This window comes from Numida meleagris, chromosome 2 (genome assembly GCF_002078875.1).
Source record: "Numida meleagris isolate 19003 breed g44 Domestic line chromosome 2, NumMel1.0, whole genome shotgun sequence".
In the NCBI taxonomy this organism is placed as follows: domain Eukaryota; kingdom Metazoa; phylum Chordata; class Aves; order Galliformes; family Numididae; genus Numida; species Numida meleagris.
This window is the reverse complement of record NC_034410.1, coordinates 136,779,267-136,799,524: the sequence shown is the minus strand read 5'-3', so window position 1 is coordinate 136,799,524 and position 20,258 is coordinate 136,779,267. Positions and strand designations below refer to the sequence as shown.

Sequence of the window (20,258 nt, the reverse complement as noted above, 5' to 3'; positions counted from 1 at the left end):
CGCGCTGCTGCTGCCGCCGCCGCCTTGGCTCGCTGTGGGGCGGCGCCGAGGCGCTGCTGCCGGCTCGGGGAGCGCCGCCCGGGCGGGCTCTGGGCACGCACCCCAAGAAGGAGCCGATGGAGGCGCTGAACACGGCGCAGGGGGCCCGCGACTTCATCTACAGCCTGCACTCCACCGAGCGGAGCTGCCTGCTGCGGGAGCTGCACCGCTTCGAGTCCATCGCCATCGCGCAAGGTGAGCGGGGCCGGGCCCTGCGCGGCTGCTGCCCCGGGGCCGGGGCCGCGCTGAGGGCGGGCGGGGAGCAGCAGCCTCGCCCCGGCGGGTGGGGGGGCCGGGCCGGGCCGGGCTGCGGGCGCCGCTGCCTCCACAACTTCACCCCCAGCGGAGCGCTCCATGTGCTCGGCAGCTCACCGGGAGTTTCCAAAAGCTGTGGGTGGCCATTTTTCAGAACGGGAGGAGGAACGTGTGTCTCCTCTGAAATTCTCCCGGTGCTCGTGCAGCGCTAAACCGATTTCAGACCTCTGAGGAGGATCTGTGCTGCTACTCCCGGAGCTCATTCATGAATGGCGCTGCCCTGCCTGGGAGCGGTTCCTTCTTACACAGCTGTGTGTGCTGGGGAAGGTCTTTGAGGTGCAGTGCTGTACGACACTAATTCAGTAGTTCACGCTGATACATAATTATTATATATATGTTTTGATCCAGCCCTTCTTTCCAACTTGGAGCTTTCCCTTCAGCAAATCAAAAACCTGACCAAGCCAAATCACGTTAATTACAGCCTCAGGACTTCTGGGTCGGATGCTCAGCTGTAATGTAGGGTGCCTTACAGCTGAGGTGACAGCGGGCACTCCAGAGCCCTGTGCACTGATCTAGGCCTCTTTATGACTTTGGACATAGCGTGCCCTTGGAAAGGGCATTTCTGTGGCTCCTAGTTGCTCTGTGCCTTAAGGAAATCTCACGGTGGGCAGAAAGCGGCTCAGGGGTCAGCTGTAGAGCGCTGCCTTCATGAAGAAGCAGAACATTTCAGCTCTGTTTGCCGTATGCTTGCATATAAGCACCAGAGCAAGAGCAGGTCACCACAGCATTTCCTTTTAGGAGTTCTGTGGAGTGTGAATTGGCTGTGTTTGTTTTCCAGCCTAGTAGAAGGAATGCTTTAAGCTGTATGTTGTCCCTAACTTTTGAATACTAACAACTAATGCTCTTTGTAATGCTCCTTCTCAGCATTCTTAAGGGTTCTTCCCAGAGGTTTTTGTGCCAGTTTCTCTCTTGGCACTTAGGGCTCAGGTGAAAGCGGGCTGCTCGCTGTGCTTCTGTATCACTGGAGGATCGCACTGTGGTTATTGCATTGGGTCCTTAGCACGTGTTTCAGTGTGGTATCTCAAGGTCTATATAGAAGTAATTCAACAGATGCCCCTGTTAAATGCCTTGTTGCTCGATTGCTGCTAGCTACAGCGTGAAAATCTGTTTCTGTACAATACTGTGGTTGTCTGATCATTTAGAATTTGGAAAACTGTTACAAAAGCATTAGTTTAAGTTTAAAGACATAGCAAGCTACAACCTTGTTAGTAAACTGCAGATTTATTTGTTAGTGAAAATTGCAGTTCACTTTTGCCACAAGTGGTGACATTTATCTCAGTAGAAAGAGTTTTTCAGCAAAAGCTCAGTTCCTCACTTCGTGGTCCCACAGGTGAGGATTGCTCCAAGTATAGTAATGCCATCGGTCCTCAGTCCCCAGAGTCAGGTTTTGGGTTCTGCCCAGCTGGTAACTTGATTTTTTTGAAGATAACTTTTTCTTTTTTCCAGCTCCAATCATTATTTATTCATTGATTTATTTCTTTAATGAAGCATAATGGAATCAGCTGTCACCTTTTCTGTCCAGAAAGTGATTTTTCTAAACGTGGTCAACAAAAAAAAATCATAAACAAGAGCTTCTAGAAAGTCTTTTGAATAAAAAATAGAGGGGAAAAAGAAGTCTTAAAACTATAAGGTATATCTCCTGTATGTTGCCTGATATAGTTCTAGAGAACTATAATCATGCTAAAGGGAGAGGAGAGGAAGCATAGCACAGGAATCGTTCAGTGCAGATAAAATAGGGGCTCTGCTTTCTTTAGAGGTACGCACAGAGCGCGAGGTTCCCTTCTGGTGTGCGTGTGTTGGAGCTGTTCTGGGCTGAAGAGGGAAGGGAGCTAATGTCAGAGGGTTGGTACTGACGGAATTCAGACTTCATATGAAGAAGGGCAGCAGTTTGCCGATTATCAGACGTGCATCGTTGCTCACTGCACCAGGCAGTGACAGAAGCAGGCAAAATGTATGGAAGGGCTGCGCTGGGAAGAAAACAATACGATTCCTGGGCTAGATGATGTTGTTCTGTACTTCACGTGCTGAATTATGATAACATTTTGAATGTTTGCTGTTGCCTGCTGTTAGTATGATGACCATAGGAATGTTTTAAATGGGTATACAGGCTGTGATTGTGAGTAGCAGACTGGGAGGGGGGGAGGGTTGTGCCCCACTTTCCAAATACTTTCTCCAGCTCCAATCAACTGTAATAACTTCTGATTTTTACAATCAATTAGTTTAATGTAGATAAGGTGATTTGGTCGGTCTGTTTCTTTTCAGTCTTTTCATCCCGTGGCAGCTTGCTGGACACTCAAGTAGTGGATGCTTTAGATCAGCTTGTTAGTTTTACTCTTACGTTGATTTCCAATGAGGTGTGATCCAAATGCAGCCTTCACATTTACTTGCCTATCTAAGAAAGTTCCTTTGTCCTGTTTCAGTCTGGAAAATCAGTCTTTCCTCAATCATGAAACGCACGTGCAATTTTGTTGCTCTGTGCACTTGAGCTTGTTTTGTGCCTGTGATCTTTTCGTACTTTTACATGGGAAGTGAGGTCATAGTCCATACCCTTCTTAATGTGGTCTTTATTGGGTTAAGTTTTGACCTTCTTCCTTCACTACCTCTTCTGTGCCCTAACAGACCCCATAGCAGCTCGGGCAAGCTGTCAGCAATATGGGGAGACCTGGGCACATCAAGAACCCAGTGGGGCCTGTTCCTCAGTCCATTCGCAGGCCTGCCACCAGAAGGAAGCAGTTCCATCATCTAATTGCCCTAGCACGAAATATGACAGGACACACTATCTGTGGCCTCCGCTAATGGCAGAGGCTGCGGGGAAACCCGGCCGCTGCCCTCGCTGCTACGCTGAAGGATGGTCCTCAGGTAGGTGAGCTGTAGCCTTTAAGTTAGCTGAGTCTCGAATGCTTTGATTCTTAATGCATCTGTTTGCCCTGTAGTCACATAACCATAGGTGGGGAGAGGTTTGTGACGGCGTGGCTTGGAACAGTTCCTGCCACCACACTGTCCCCTGTCTTACCTGGGCACTTCCATCTGGCTGCTTATTGCTTCCAGGTGCTGAGCACTGGTGGTGGGTTTAAAGTCTAGCTAGCGGAGAGCAGCTGAAGCTTGTTGTTATTAACTAGCGCTGAAATGATTCTGTTAGTTGGAACGCTTTGGTCAGAGGACTGAATTGATCTGTGAGCTTGCGGTGAAGGATGGCTGTGAAGCTGTGCCCACCTGGAAGCCTGAGTTAAAATAATAGGAGGCTTTTGCATAGAAGTAGCTGGGGGAAGGATATGAAACTGCATCTAGATGGAATTGTTTCTAGAAGGAATTCTGAGAGGTATTTTAATTGAGACTGTAATCTCTGCCTTGCTCTCTGTCTGAAAATGTGGTCAGAACATCACCACGTTGTTCTTTCTTCCGACAACTGCGAGACCTTTCTGCCCAGGTTTAGTTTTCCATTGTCTTTAAAGTCTTTTTTAACTTTTTTTTTTAATTGGAAAGGTGGATAGGGTCTCCTCTTTCCCCAAGAAGGCTTTTGAAGCATTTTTTTTTTAATTCCAGCTTGTGCTTGTAAGCATGTCAGCCGCAGCAGATGGAGATGATGCATGTGGATTTGAATATAAATATTTTGTGTTTTTCATAGTTACAGAGACACTGAAGTAGCAAATTGCCTGATTTCTCTGAACTGTAATAGGGCTGCTTTCCTGTCTGTGCAAGTGGTGCTCCATGGTCGAGGCTTCCTTTTGTTGGCGACACAGTGAAGTATTCCTTCTTGCTCCTTTCTTATATAGGGGAGATGAAAATACAGGGATCGTATTGGCAATGTCAGGAGTGGTTTAATGCTTCTGACCTTCTGTATCAGTTTTCTGTTATAAACGGAAGAGAAGGGGTTAGAAAGAAGGAATAGGGTTTATGCTCAGGTTTTCTGCCTTTAGCGTCAGTCGTATATTAGAAAATGATTCATGAAAGCACTTTAAAGCAGCGCAGCAAACCTGATAACCAGGAGGAAGGAGGTTTCAATAGCTGAGGTAAGAAATAGCCGTGCAGCAGCCGTACTGAGGGTGCTGTTCTCGTCCGTGCTGGCTTAAAACATTCTGAATCCTAAATGTAACGCTTTTCCATTAATAATACTAACACAGTGGCTACATAGAGCCTTTCAGAAACCTCAGGTGGTGACAAGTGAGTGTGTTATTTTTTCATCCTTGCTGCAGAGACAGGAAAAATCCTGTTAGAACTATGTGCGGTTCCTTCAGAGCACCGAGTTACATTTCATTATGTGAAACATTTACTTAAAGGCCTTCTGAAATGTAATAGCTTGGGTTTTTTAGCTTGCTGATGCTGTCTTAACTGGAAAACGTGCAAAAACTTGGTAGTGGTGTACGTATCCTTGTCAGCTGGATTTTGCTGGCTTAATGGACAGGTTTGGAGAATGCAGTCTCTAGCTAGAGTCTCTATGAAGGCACTGGCATGTTGTGCCATACATGGTTTAACAAATAATCTGACCAAACTGGTACGTTCTGATGGAAAAATGTTCATAATTCCAAGTTAGTGTGTCATGCCTTTGTGAAAAATGTCACGCTGTGAGTGAGGGGCAGTGCTCTGTCTGTGCCATTGGTCTGACAGCTGCAGCAAGATCTTAATGAGGGTATTGCAAACTTATAATTAGTGTTGGGCAGAATCTCACTTTGGTATCAGAAGAAGCATCTCTGCTTTTGATCTGGTGGTAAATTTATGAACTCTCCCGTTTACTGGAGTAGCATAGGGAGTGTTAGAGCCCAGGTGCCACTACTTCCACGGCTCACACAGGGAAGTGAATTTGGAAGGCTGCAAATATCATCAGAGACAAATATTTAACCAAAGTTCTTTAGACACATCAAACGTGATCTATTATGAAAACAATTCCTTTTTTTTTTTGTGAGTCAGACACCCCATGCTATTAAAAATAAACCAGTTATCTGCCTGTTGCCTGTGGGAACCACCCAAGATCTTAGTACCTCTTTTTGGTACAGCTTACACTGTGTTAACACAAAGCATCATTTGAGCTTTCTGGCCTCGCTTCTCTTGTCTGAAAAGTGATTTTTTTTTTTCCCAGTGAAAAGTGAAGTTTCTTGGGTGGACTGACAGATCTGTGGAAGGGGACCAGCCTTGCTAATGCACGCTGGCTGGCAGCACGATGGCACCTGGGGGGGGCAGTTCCCTCCTCTACAGCCCAGTGGGTGCGGGTGCGCTGAGCAGCATATGAAGATAGATACCTACCTGCAGTGACCTGGGTCAAGAAATTGGTTTTTAGCTTTGGCATTCGATTGCTATTCTAAGAAAAGGCCTGCTGGCAGGCATGCTGCTAAGCATGTAATTTGAAGTGCTCTAGCAAGCTGATAAAATGAGTAACTCTTACAGCTTGCCTGTGCGCAGACCCTTTCTGCTTTATGCTTCTGGACTGCTTTCTGCGGTCCATCACAGCACATACCACGGCGATCGCTGATCTCACTGCTGAGTCTGAAATACTCCATGATGAAAGAAATAATGTGTTTTGGATGGAAACAGATATTACTTCTCTTTTTTGCTTCTGAAATTCTCCTTTTTCTTTCTTTTTTTTTCCTCCCAAACCATTGAGCCTTTTGATGAAGGCAGAATATGGGAGGAGGAGTGCTGAGCCAACTGCTTAGTGTTTTCTTTAATGTCTACGGATGGAATTGTTCTGTTTTCATGCACTGGTCATCTGCATAATGCTAAATATTTTGTTACTTGTCACAAACTATTATAAAAGACTCATCACCCCAGATGTCAATTAATACTAATATTAAATCTATTTGCTTGAAACTGGTGCCATTTTGCTAGCAAAAAGAGGGCAATGAGGCAGTTCTGAGTTGGATCGTTTCTGTAGTTGTTCTGATGCTGTTTTTCTTGAGACTTGGTGAGGAGAAAGGAGAAATAAAAAGCTGAATTCAGCCCCTTAGCTGTTGTGTGCTGTTATATCTACAGTATTCAGTGTATAAATCCGTGGTGGCTTTCCCAGCCTCAGTGTGGAAGGGCAGAGCCCTGCCTGGGAGCTGGGATGGAGCTCAGCCGGGCGGGCTGTGCCAGGCTCTGTGAGGATCTCCTCAGTGCCTGACTGGGGAAGAGAACCTGCAGCTGCTGCTGAGGAAAGGAGACAGAGTTCCAGTCCCTTTTATCCCCAGATAGGATTCTCACTTAAGAAATGTAGCTAAATTTTGTTCAGATTCTTCTTACGTCCTCTCTCAAGAGTATGGATGCCCAGTAAAGGCAAAGAACTTGGGAAGAGATGTGCTGCATGGGTTACCTTAGCTGAGGGATTTCATATGGCTGAAACCTAACTAGAAGGGATGCTGCATTTCCCGAGAAACTTACCAAGAATGAAATTGTGGTTACAAAAAGCCCAGCACAAACACACCCCAAAACTCTGAAGTAACAAATGTGTGAACGAGATCTCATCTCTAAGGCATACTCTATGGCATTAGAAAATTTCTTACTTCCATTCTTCATTTTAGCACTATTGTGTGGTATTTGTCAATCTGACATTTCCATAAGCTTTATTACATTTGAATGCTTATGATTTATTGGACTTTTTTTTTTTTTTTTTTTATGTAGCAGAAGAAATGTAAACTTAAGGAGCTTAGGAGAGTTTAAATTTTTTATTATGTTGTCATCTCAATAACCGCTTAGTATCTTATGGAAATTGTCAGCTGTGTAGAAAATGTTTCATAAAACTTTAACTTAGAATAAATTCAGCAGTTCTGTTCTCCAGTATTAAAGTTCTGTGTTTGAATGCAGAAATTTAGCTGTGTGTTTTTGCAGAGGAAAGCCAGCAAGCATTGTGGAAGTTTTTCGCACAGGAGGGTGGTGACGCACTGGAACAGGTTGCCCAAGGAGGTTGTGGATGCCCTGTCCCTGGAGGCATTCAAGGCCAGGTTGGACGTGGCTCTGGGCAGCCTGGTCTAGTGGTTGGCAACCCTGCACCCAGCAGGGGCGTTGAAACTCGATGATATTTGAGGTCCTTTTCAACCCAGGCCATTCTATGATTCTGTGATGATTCAAGATCAAGTGGAGTGTGTGTGTAAGACCCAGAGAAACTCGCTCTCCTTGTTTATGCAGGTTCCCTCCTTGCTGGCAGGCACTCTGGGAGGGTCTGGAAGATTTATAAATAGTGACTTACTGCCATCTTGCTTTTGCAAACTTTTAGCATCCAGATACCCTAAACCACTGGTACCACTTGAGAAGCGAGCAAAGGAACTAGTATCACCAGAGATGACCAGTACTTTTGGTACAGTAAAAAACTAAAAACTAGAAGTGTGTTGCTAAGATGGGGCATTGCATACAGCCAGCGAGCTGCTTGTTTGGCACATTTTCTGCTTGCTTGTTTTGATGCAGTTGGCATGTATTGCTGCAAGAAAAACGGGTGGAATCTTAGAAGACTGCCCAAATGAAAACTTCTTTTCCAGATCTTGCATGTGTTTAAGTGTGTAATATGTGCAAAATAACTATCACGCACAAGTATTTCTTTATTCTAGATGGTCAAATTAAAAAAAAAAAACAAAAAAACCCCACAAAACTCAAGCCTTGAGCCGTTGTTTTTGACTGCATATGTCTTGTGTAAAACAGTGCATTTCGTGGCTATTGGGAGACAGACGTCCCTATTGGCTTTCCTGTCTGGTGTGAGGGGTGTTTTAATTTATTTCTCTTTGGGAAAGATCGCTTAAAATGCAGCTTCTACTTGCTAAACAGCTTGAACCCTTCAGTGATAGGTTATCTTTCCATGTATATCCTGTGAAGACAGGGGTACTGATTTAGCGTATAGTCTGTAGCAGAAGAAGACGATGTCTGTTTCCTAACGAAATTGCGTAAAGCTTACCCATGTAACTAAAAGTTTTTATTTTATAAAATGATAAATGGAAAAACTGAAATAAGTATATCATGCAAACAGTGATTTAGGAAGCTGTTGTGGATGTCCTTAATGCAGTTTATTTTTTGCTGGTAAAGAAGTGGTTCAGACTGGGAAAAGCTGAATGTGTGTGTGAGTTGTCTTGTGTCATCACACCATCCCTCTCCTTTCTTCCTCCTTAAATTGGCATGGTGCTATCTCAGAAACTGGAAAGCCAATGTTCTTATTGTCATTTTACAGCTGTGTGGGATAACGTCCTTTAACATTAGCTTGCCTTTTGGAATTTTGAGGATGTCACTAACTCATGCCTCAAGCAGGCTCTTGCTTCCTCTGAAACCCCAAGGTTTTTAAGGTAAAGCTGACAACATACACTCTTTATCCAGTAGAGTGCATATCTCATTCAGAACTGTGGGGTCTGAAATCACTGGTATATTTTTGGGGGGTTTTCATTTACTATGCATTCTTCAATATTTGTATATTGATTATTAATAATTCACCCCTGCAGCCATAATACATCCTGATACGCAGTCTGTCTTATATTTACTGTTTGGTGGTGTTGTTTTTTTTTTTAATTGGATCTTTACAAATGAGCCTGCTTTAGCTTTTAGCAGATCCCAACGTGCCACTATTTCAACCTACATGTTTATCTCTAAAAAGAGCAAGTGGAAGCATTGGAAGACGAGTGTTACATGTTTGGAGATGGGGTGAAGTTGGTGGCAGCTCACCTGCCACCTTACAGCAGTCATAAGGAGCAGGTGGCTTCTTTTGTTTTCTCTCACTGCTTGTACCCAGGGACAAAAGCTTTGCTCAGCCTACTTGCTAAATACTCAGTAGCTTTTAAGGATGTTGGTGCCTGTACTGTAATTTGCTGAGCGGTTGTTGTGCTTTGCTTTGGAAAAGAAGACTTTCCTGTGTCTGTGCCAGGTATGAGGCATTTCCAGAGTTAAGTCCTGCCTTGCCATGTGTCTGCAGTCACAGTTAAAGGCTCCTGCTTGACCTGGGGGAAGGACACAATCTTAGAAAGTCTTTTTCATTTCTAAAACATAAAAAAACGAGAGGCTTCTACAGGGAGACCAGCTGGGGGGAAGCAGCGCTGTGGGTGTCAGCAGGGGCCCAGGTGTTGGTCCCAGGAGCTCGCTTCTCGGAGGTGGTTCAGGACCTGGCAGCTGGACGGCAGCAAGTCTTCCCAAACCCTCTGAGGGGCCTTGGGGCTTGGTTGGGAGGGGGTGCAGGAAACGTTGAGTGATTCTTGTCCATTCCACAGAGATCTGTCTGCTTCTTGGTGTGTTTATGTATACAAAGTTCTATTGCTGCACAGCTTTATATTTTCCTTGCAACCAAATGCTTACTGGGGACCAGCAGATAATGTTCTGTTTCACCCGGCTGTGGTTTTACTTGTAAATATCATTGATTTCAAGTTACTTTTACTGTTAAAATGACTTTAAATGATTTGTTTTCCATAGCTTTTGACTGTGTGCAGTGATCGATCCCTTCCTTAATGCTGGCCAGTATAACTCAGGTTGTGTTCAGAGTGCAAGTCATCAGTCTCCATTAGTATCTTATGCCATTTTTCATGGCAAACAGAGTAAGTAGAAATTGTGTTTTACTGGCTTAGTTGAGTTTCATGGAACACTGGAGAGCAACGTGTATGGAACTAACTGATTGCTTTAGCTAGCTGCTCCTTTACATACAGTTAGCTTCAATTTTCATATTGCAAATTATTACTTCATTAAGTCCTGACAATGGGATGATTTTTTACAAAGCTTGAGTAAGGATATGGTGTCACAAACGTGAAACAAACATCTGCTCAAGATCAAGAGATTAAACCAAATATTTTTCTTAACGGTGGTCCCATTGTGTCTTTCCATGCTGGCAGCAGTCATGTTCTCTAGGTCTGGCTGTGTTTGTGGCTGAGGACAAGTGCTAGGATAAAGGATGAGTCCTCTGATCAAGGAGGAATTTAGGAACCAGGGGGAAAATAACCAGATCGCCCCTTGTAGCAGCAATGCAAATGGACCTCAGCATCCATCTGATTTGCTCCTGAGAAGTGCCATGAGGACTTTCTGCCTCAGGCCAGGGTTCCTCTTGTCCCTCCAGCATCTGTGTCACTGGCAGCACGTAAGGTGACTTGCACTAGTGAGAAAACTGGGTTGGTTTTTAGTCTTGTCAAGCCCTTGTAGTGACATTGGAGAGCATCGCTGACCTCATATTCCCCTGACCTCTTGTGGATAGGCAGGGAGCTGTCTCTCATCCCCTTCCACAGCTGTCTCTCCAGGGTTGCTCCTCCCAGGATTGCAGGCTGCTGAAACCCTTCCCCTTCCTCCCTGCTGGAGGACAGGCTGTGTAATACTGGCTGAATTTGGAACAGCACGTGAGAATAAGGGGAGGGAATGGTGCCAGAGGCATTCGTGCCTCATCATATAGCATGAAACAGATAGGAGGAGCATGAATGTGATCCAGCTCTCCAGCAAGCCTTGGCATTACTGGTATGTCAGTGATGCAGGCGATTCACTATTACCAAAGGCTACTTTCCTTTGCCATGAGGAAAACTGTTAAATAGATTGCTTATTTCCTCACACGAAATAAATAAAACAGGCATGTTCTGTGTGCAGAAATCCTTGAGGATTCAGCTGTGGTTTTTATGTTCATAATAAGTAATTATCAAGCTGATTAGCAGAACTGTAGGTGGAGGATGCAACTTCAGCACTTACAGGAGTTTGCTGCTTTAGCACAGTTGAAATAGTTACAAAGGAAAGGTTTTTTTTTAAAAAAAAAAAAAAAAGGGAAAGCGGGCAAAGTTGAAATACGTAGCAAAATCAAATTGTCATCAGTTAGTTTCAAGGGAAAGTTAAACAGCATTGGGATGAGGTAAATGGATCAGATTAGTGGTGCTTCATGAAGCACAAGTCCCAGAGCAGCTTTAGAGGGGGAATGTGTGCACAGCTCTGCCTTGCAGTGGTGTCGCTTGGGCTGAGTTAGCTCTGCTGCTGGGAGCTGCATAGATGCACTTGGAATTGAGCTGGTTCATCCTGTGGGGCGAAGGCAGGTGATTATTGAAGTCTGCAGAAACACTGCCCAGGAGAAAAATTTCCCTCTTATTTTTTTCCTAAAGGCAATTGCTTGAAATAGTTAACTGGGTTTTGTTCTTCCTTTGTTGTTCTGTTTCCTTATTTATGGCTTTCTTTATATAACCAACAATCTTAGTAATGTTAGATCACTCTCATGAATAGAGTAAAAAACATTTGTAGTAGGACTTAAAAGTCACATACGGAAGAAATTACAAAATCAGGAGCTGCGTAACAACCCAGCAGATACTCCGTGCTCTTATCCTATAAAAACCAAGGGAGAATGTTTTAAGATTCCATATAAACTGTATTTTGTCTGTTTTCACATTGTATCGTACAACACTCACTGCTGCAGCTGTTTGCCAAAGACAGCTGATGTTGCAGCTTGGTTTTTGACCACGTACAGTCAGGTACGCAGGATGGAGACGGCCAAGTGCTGAGCACACAGGGCTGTCTTTAGCAGTAGGTTAAGAATAGGTTAATTGCTACAGTGTTCTGCATTTATTGTACACTTAATATAGAGGGGTAGCAGTTACCTGAGAGTAATTTATGGCTGGAACTTACATTGTCAGCAGTTCCTTTCAGTGCTTTTTTTTTTTTGCTGATAGATATCAAAGGTTTCTGATAAGTATCAAAGGTTTCTTGAGGACTTCTGAGGAGCTTGTACTTTTGTTTCTGTTGACACAATGCAGTGAGAAATCAGCAGCAGCGTGATAACTTGCTGTGAGTCTGTAACTGAACGAATGCAGTTCTGTTTTTCTGTCTGCTCTCCCTCTCTTGTTCTGGGTAGCTGCTTTAATTCTGAGGCAGATTAAAAGCAATAAACTCTGTATGCATTTAAAATGATTTCAGAGAGAATCTTACTTCCGCAGTCTTCTGTACTGCCGAGGTTGTCCTCCGGCAGGGAACGAGGTTTACCCACAGGCTGATACTTGGTGGTATGTGACAACAGCAGTTTCTTCAATGTTCTGTAGATGTAATGGTGGCATTATCTTAAAGGAGGGAAAAATCATCCCACCAAGCCTGCCAGACTCGCAGCTGCCCTCCTTGCGTCCTTCCCTGCCGTAACGGCCTGCACACAGTGAGAGCTGCTGATTGGGTGTTGCTGTCTGCCCGAGTACAGGCGCTGGTGCTGTGCGTGCCAGGTACAGTGGAAGCGCTGCTGTTGCCAGCCTTTAGATTGTTCCCGCAATGTGCGTTGCTCTGCATCTTTCTCAGTATCAATCAAGGAGCTTGTGTACTGCAAAAGGCAGCAGCCAGTACTCTTTACCTGAGAATAACAGTAACGGCAGATGCCTTGGAAAAAAGTGAGTGATACATGGACCTGATATGCTGCTGCTGGCACGGGGCACAAGTCCCATGTCTCTGGGATGCTGTGGTGGTGTCGGGGCAGAGGAGAGCCCCTGGTGCAGTGCAGGCTGCTGGCAATCGCTTGCCTGCCTGGGAGGGGTGGGAAAGGACAAACTCCTCTCTCAACTTCTCAGATTTTAAGAACAGGACCAGATTTTAAGAACAGATTTTAAGAACAGGGGGAGCATCATTAAATAAAGGATCTCATAGTTGTGCCTGTACTTCTCTGGGTATTTCATGAGCACTCACTGCTCGGGAGTTACATCAGTGATGCCCAACACTTCTCAATTTCAAGGTGACAAAAGCCCTGCACTAGATTCAGTCTCTTTGGCTATGTACACCACTGCGATAACTGCTGTTAACTAATCTTTTGTGGTGTCCCACAGAACAGTTTTGCTTATCCTCTCAAGTGAAACTGCTATAAAGGGTATCTTAAAACCTAATCTAACGCAGTGATAGCACAGATACTGTGATCTTATTTCTGTTTCTGTGCCGTTGTTGAGCTGCTGCTCTGCTCAGGTGATAACTGGTGAAGAAATGAGTGGATGCTTAACCTGAAACCAGAGAGGCACAAGAAAAACCAAAGCTGGCAGAGAAGCCGAAAAATCGCCTTATGGTTAGAAGGGTATATTTGAATTAGTTTAATTCCACTCTAATGTTAAAGTATTTATCCAGTCTTTTTCTGCAGTTACTGGTGAAAGTGTTAATAATGCCAGGGGAAGAATTTGCTGTACCATTGAGAAATGTCCCTCCGTTAGCCCCAGGGAACTCATTGAAGTCCCTGAGCTTTGAAGCAGAGTGAGGAGAGAAAAACTCAACCTCCATTTGGGATGATGGGTGTTACGTTTCTGCAAATGAATTTGCCTTTTTGTGGCAGAGAATTGTGACTGGATGGCTCGCTGCAGTTGGGATTTGCTACAAAAGCTTGTTTCTTGGCAGCATTCTAGTACCTTCTTATGTTTTTACTACTCTTTGTTAAATAATATATAACATAATTATGTCATGCACAGATCAGTATATCGTGTTATTGTTCACATTTACTCTCCAGCAGTGATACTTCCCACATTTCTGGCATTTCTGCATAAATGCTTGAGCTGTTTTTATTTTCCATTTCTCTCTGAAATGTTTATCCTTATCCCCTATCTCTATTACAAACTGCAAGCCCTTTCTACCTCATCATTTTAGCTGGTTAACCCCCTTGAATCTTGAGGCAAACATCTTATTTCACGTATTTTGCATCTGCAGTTTGAGACATTATGAAGCAAAGTGTATTTTGGTGTGAATCTTCTTGAGTGGAAATGAAAGACTGAAGTTTGGATTGATAAGATGCTGATAGAGAATTGGATAGGGTCAGGAATAAACGTCTCAGTCATGGAGGTGGTGATTTGGGTTTCTGGGTAGCTGTTGCCATTTTATGCTTTCTCTCAGACTTAGCGACAGGATTTCCACCTTAGATCTGTGTTTTGTTAAACATCTTTACAACGGTACGGTGCATTACCTGTTTGGGAAGGCGAATAGGATGAATGCATTGTGTTCTCCCACCGTTCGGTGGTGAACATCCAGTAAGCGCTGCAGTGAAAGTTGTGGTGAAGCTCTGTGGTATTTAGATCTGTACTGTCCTCCATCTGATGAGAAGCAATGTACGTTTCTGCTGCTAAATGTGTCTGCTCTACTGATTGCAGCACTTCTGCAAGATTGCTTCAGCATGCGCTCCGCTGGATAGAGCAGTGGTTTCAAATAAATGTGGTAATCTCTTCTCCTTCCAAGTTTTCAGGGAGGGAGATAAAGATGATTCCTGTGTAATTTTCTGCAGTGTTAGGGGGAGTGTAAATTAGTCTTTAATGCCCATGGTGCCATGTGTATGTGTTTGTTGGGACATAGTTATCTTTTGGCAAGTAGTAGAGAAAAATAGTTTATGTCATCTGTTTATTCATCTCTTATTAGTGCTTTGCTAAACTTTCTGTGGTGTGCATGTGACTGAGCTGGCTAACAGCTGAGTGTATATTTAGCACTGCACGAGTCAGCATCCTTTCACGCCTTAATTGCTGTAGTAACAGGAAACCATTTGTGAGTGACAACAAATGATGGAGATATTTCTCCTTTGCTGCCAACTTTTGGATTGTTGTTTCCCTTTGGAATATTATGGGCATCCAATTGAAAACCAATGGAAATATTCTTTCAGCTTTGTTCTGCTCTGTGTACTGAGGTGGGTTTTTTTTTCCAGTTTTATTAAAATTCTTGGGGAAGAAAAACTGAGAAGGAATGGAGGGGAAGGGACGTGTTACTTCAGAGTTGATTCGCGGGGCTCTCTTTTACATCTGCAAAGGTGATCCTTGAAAGTAAATTCTGACCGATTCTGAACAACGCAGTGTCACACATCTCATTTCCATGCTCTTGTCCAGAATTGTCTGGATTCTCTGATGAATGCCACCTGTAAAGGAGTACCTCTTTTTAACAGGAGCAAAAATGGCTTCAGTTTCTGGTTCTGTGTAAGCGAACCCCTGCTGTCCTCGGGATGTATATCGGCATGATTTCTGAGGTGGCCCAGGCAGACAGTTCGGAGGAAACCGCTGCCTCAGTTCTATCCATCTGCAGTAAAACCCTCCCTAACTTTCAGATGAGAAATACCTTATGGTGAGATTGTTATGGACCTAAATGATTAATATGTTTCATATTCTTCCCTCATACCACCTTCATTCATCTTAAAAATCAGGCTGCTATTCGAACTCTGAAGCGCGTCTTATACTTGTCTTAGATTTAACGATGCTCAGCTGTAGCACACTCCTTCATAGAGCAGCCCAAGCCGCGGTGCCTGTTACACTGCTGCTTGCTTCCTGCCTTTGGGTAGCTAACAGATTTAGCTGTAAAACTTAATAGCTGTGCTAGCTGCAGTTTGAATGGAACGTAATAATGCACGCCGTTAGGCTGGTGGGTTTCCTTGTATTCCAGATCTTAAAAAAAAAAAAAAAAATCAAAAAAAAACCAACAAAAAACAAACTGCTAACGTTTTTAGCAGACTGAAAAAAATATTCCCCCCTGTGATGGGACTGAGGTTTTTGTCAGTGAAGAATAATAATCTTACAACAAAATTGCAAGTACTGTCTTGGTTTAAATTGGCTACAATTGGCAGAGCTGATTTAACCCATTGGATTTGGGCCGTATTGTGGATAATGATATTTATGTTGTCAGATTTATATACCCCTCCCCCCCCCTGGTTCTGTGTATTAAAAGTATTTATGTAGCAAAAAAGTGATGCTGTAAAATCAAAAAGGATTAAGAACACATTTAAGAGAGTTTAAATTGCTTTTCTTGCTCAACAGACTTGCTAATTCAGGACTTGTGACCTGAATTGCACTTGAAACTTGGTTTATAACTTAATTTAGGGTCATGAATGTCAATTTGAAAAAGCAGTATTACTTATTCAGCCATTTCGTTTTATTCCTTCTGTGTTGACATGAATTCTGACGTCTGTTTTACCAAGTGATACAGAATGAGTTGGTGGATGGCTGTCCTGAAATTCACTGCTGGATGCTTCCGTGCTTTTGTTTTTGGCTTTTTCCCTCTCCCCAGACACATACATTCTGAACTGTTGAATTCTGCTTAAATTCAGTTTTTGACAACGGGCTTTGCACTCGTGATGTTTTTTCCCTCATGTGAAACAACTGAAGGGCATATTTCCTCAGCTGTGCTCTCTGAAGACTTCTTCCCTCTTTTTGCTGAGCCTTGAAAGCAACTTGTGATAAATACATTGTGAAATGCTTTCCAGAATAGGGTAGCTAGAATTGTTTTTTCTTTTTTCATTTTTTGCTTTAAAGCATTTTATTAGTTCTTCATGAGACATATTCATCTGGTGTAGAGTTTGAAAGTAGGTTATGCTTTAAAGAGGCGGTATTGGAAGCGATATTGGCTTTCTTGCCAAAAAACATTTGTTTTTATGTGCTTTTTTTCTTAGCAAAAGTAAGTTCTTAAGGTCATGGCAGGAAGACATCTATGTAAGAGCTCCCTAGGTGCCTCTCGCCCTAAAATGGGTATTTAGCAGGAATCCTAAAGAAACACCTTATGTTGATGAAGTGATTTTTCTCCTGTATTGAATCTCTCCTTGTTTCCCTCCAGTCTGCGCTGGTCAGCTCTGCTCCTTTCCCAAAGTACTGTCACCCAGCTTCCCTCCTACTAAAAGCATCCTAAGGCAGTCCCTGGTTTATGTTCTGAAGGAGGAGACTTAAGTCATTTGTAGTTAATGTAAGTGTTGAAATTTCCATTATTCATGGATTTACAGATTTTTTTTTCTCCTGACGAACAATTGTCCTCAGTTCCTCCTTCTGGTAGTAAGTTTCTGAAATAAATTATGCATTGTGTTCTGGCTTTTTAATAGCTTTCTGACTATGCAGAAGAGCATGTAATTATGTGGACTGCCATGTGCTATCAAGCTCAGACAAGATCGGTGGTAGTTAATCCCACAAGTCTAATGTTCAAGAACTCTGTACTTCTTGGTAAACCAAATAATTTTTCATCTTCTGTAGTGATGCCCCAGATCGATAGGGTAATTTGTGACAACAGAGATGGTGAAGGATGTAGAGGGGTGGGGTGGTGGGACATATGAAGAGCGGCTGAGGTCCCTGGGTTTGCTCGGCCCAGAGCAGAGGAGCTGAGGGGAGGCCTCATGGCGGCTGCAGCTCCTCACAGGGAGCGGAGGGGCAGCGCTGAGCTCTGCTCTCTGTGACAGCGACTGGGCCCGAGGGAACGGCATGGAGCTGGATATTAGGGGAAGGTTCTGCACCAGAGCGTGGTGGGCATGGAATGGTCTCCCCAGGGCAGTGGGCTCGAGCTGCCAGAGCTCAAGGAGCACCTGGCCAATTCTCTGAGACATACCATGTGAGTTTTAGGTATCCTTTGTGGAGCCACGAGTTGGACGTGATGATTGTTGTGGGCTCCTTTGAACTCAGGATATTCTATAAAATATTTCACTTGGGGTTTATCTTCACTAATTGGCCATCATAACCACATTTTAAAATCAGGCAAGCTACAAAAAGATGTCATGTCTTGAGACCAAAAGGAGCATTTCCTAGGTGTCTGTGTGCTGTTACAGATTTTTATCACAAGATCCCTATGTCTGGAGTGTAGCCTCAGGACAAGCAGTACTTCATGAGATGTTTTCAGGGCCAGGAACCACTCTGGTTGTTGTGATGGCTTCCCATGGGAGCAGAAAGGGCAGCAGCCTGTGACCTCCTGTGCTTGAATTCAGCGCTTTGGGATTTTGTCCTCACCCGGCATCCAGAAGGATGAAAAGAGAGGATGTTAGGGAAGCTTTGACAGAAATGTGAGGACCATAGCTTTCCTTTCCTGGCCACCCTGAGAGGTCAGGAGCTCTGCAGAGCAGTGACCTTCAGTAAATCTCTTGTGTTCACCGTGGCTATAACTTTCCCAAAAGCTGTAAGAATTGCTTTTTTTTCTGGTGTCTGAGGAAAGCTTCTGAAATGACAGCAGGATGTATATGCAACCTGCTCATTCCACACTCCTGTAAATGCCTGTCTGCCCTGCAAGAATGCCAGGTCCAGCCACGTGCAGAAGTTTGTGTTGGACAAACAGGTTCTATCCCTGGTCCCATCCTTCCTAACAAGAGCTGAAATTTGTAGCGTGATTTTTTTTCTGACTGTGGGGCACCAGTGCTGCGTGCAGCGTGAACGTGTTCTTTGCAGGGCTCCCTGCTGGTACCATAGGCTGCTCCCTGGGCCTATCTCCACCCTGAGCTTCAGGGATGTGATTCCTGTGGTGTTTTCTGGGGGGGGAAAAAACTTGTGTGAATTTCCCTAGTATACAGGCTGTGCTTCTCTCACTTATCAGCTAAGTGCAGGTGGCTGTGTCTGTGGGGCTTGGATAGTTTGAATCTTAGATGGACGGAAGCAGCTCTTCTGCAGCTTTTTTGGGGTTCATGAAAGGCAGGTCCTGCTGGACCAGTCTAACTTCCTTCTATGACCAGGTGACTTGCTTGGTGGATGAGGGAAAGGCTACTGATGTAGTCTGCCTAGACTTCAGCAAAGCCTTTGACACTGTCTCCCACAGTATCCTCCTGGAGAAGCTGGCAGCTCATGTGTTGGACTGGTACACTCCTTGATGGGTAAAGAACTGGCTGGAGGGCCAGGCCCAGAGTGTGGTGGTGATTGGAGTTAAATCCTGCTGGCAACCAGTCACAAATGGCGTTCCCCAGGGGTTGGTAGTGGAGCCTCTCTTGTTTGAATAATCTCTATTAATGTGATTTGAATGAGGGAATTGAGTGCACCTTCAGGAAGTTTGCAGATGACACCAAGTTGGGAGGAAGTGTTGATCTGCCTGGGGGTAGGGAAGGCCCTACAGAGGGATCTGGACAGACTGAATTGCTGGGCTGAGGCCAGTGGGATGAAGTTGACCAAGACCAAGTGCCGGGTCCTGCACTTCGGTAACAGCAACCCCAGGCAACACTACAGGCTTGTGGCAGAGGGGCTGGGAGACTGTGCGGAGGAAAAGGATCTGGGGATGTTAGCTGACAGCTGGCTGAACATGAGCCAGTGGTGTGCTCAGGTAGCCAAGAAGGCAGATGGCACCCTGGCTAGTATCAGCAATAGTGTGTCTGGCAGGAGCAGGGAGGTGGTCATCCTCCTCTATTCAGCTATGGTGAGGCTGCACCTCAAGTGCTGTGTTCAGTTTTGAGACCCTCACTGCAAGAAAGACATTGAGGCTCTGGAGTGTGTCCACAGAAGGGCAGCAAAGCTGTGAAGGTTCTGGAGCACAAGTCTTATGGGAAGCGGCTGAGGGAACTGAGGTTGTTCAGTCATAGAAGAGGAGGCTCAGGGGAGACCTTGTCGCTGTCTACAACTCCCTGAAAGGAGGCTGTGGTGAGGTGGGGGTCGACCTCTTCTCCCATGTAATAGCATGAGAGGTAACAGCCTCAAGCTGTGCCAGGGAAGATTCAGGTTGGATATTAAGAGACATTTCTTCTCAGAAAGAGCGGTCAGGTACTGGAACAGTCTGCCCAGGGAAGTGATGGGGTCACCGTCCCTGCAGGTGTTTAAGGAAAGGGTAGATGTTATACTAAAGCATGTGGTTTAGTGTGCAGTACTGGTGGTAGGTGGATGGTTGGACCAGTTGATCTTAGAGGTCTTTTCCAACATTTATGGTTCTGTGATTTTTTTTTTAACCTTGAAAATTTTTGTAGCTTTAGGACCTAAAAGGAATTGAATTCTTTTGGAAGTAAGTCTGCTGGTTGGCTGAATACTGCTGCTATTGTCTAAGCAATTTATTTTTACCTGAGATTAATTTAAGTGTGTATTGTTTTCTCCTTCACAATAGCTTTGAGTGCAGCAACTCATGTGGATGTAGGGACACTCGCTGTGATCTGTGCAGCTCTGGCTCGATGGTGATCCGCAAATGCTGTACAGCCTGTTTGCAGCATTGTGTTTTCATGCCAGCTACCACTGCTGCTGCATGTACAATTTAAATGTTTGGGATAGTGATGTCAGCTCCTCTTGCGTTTTGCCATTTTTTTTAACTTTCCCTGAAGAGGATGCTAATCAAAGGCAACTTGTCAAAAGCTCAGGGTCTGTTGTGCTGGAAGTCATTGAGGCATTTCTTTT

General features: G+C 44.4%; 1 protein-coding gene across 1 annotated transcript in view; it reads left to right on the top strand.

Annotated features, from left to right (window-relative positions):
• Window positions 7-20,258, top strand: part of TMEM65 (transmembrane protein 65) — a 32,124-nt gene continuing 11,872 nt past the window's right edge. The window contains exon 1 of the mRNA XM_021386113.1: window positions 7-234. Coding sequence (XP_021241788.1) covers window positions 117-234 — 118 coding nt within the window. The 5' untranslated portion in view covers window positions 7-116. The remainder of the gene's footprint in view (window positions 235-20,258) is intronic.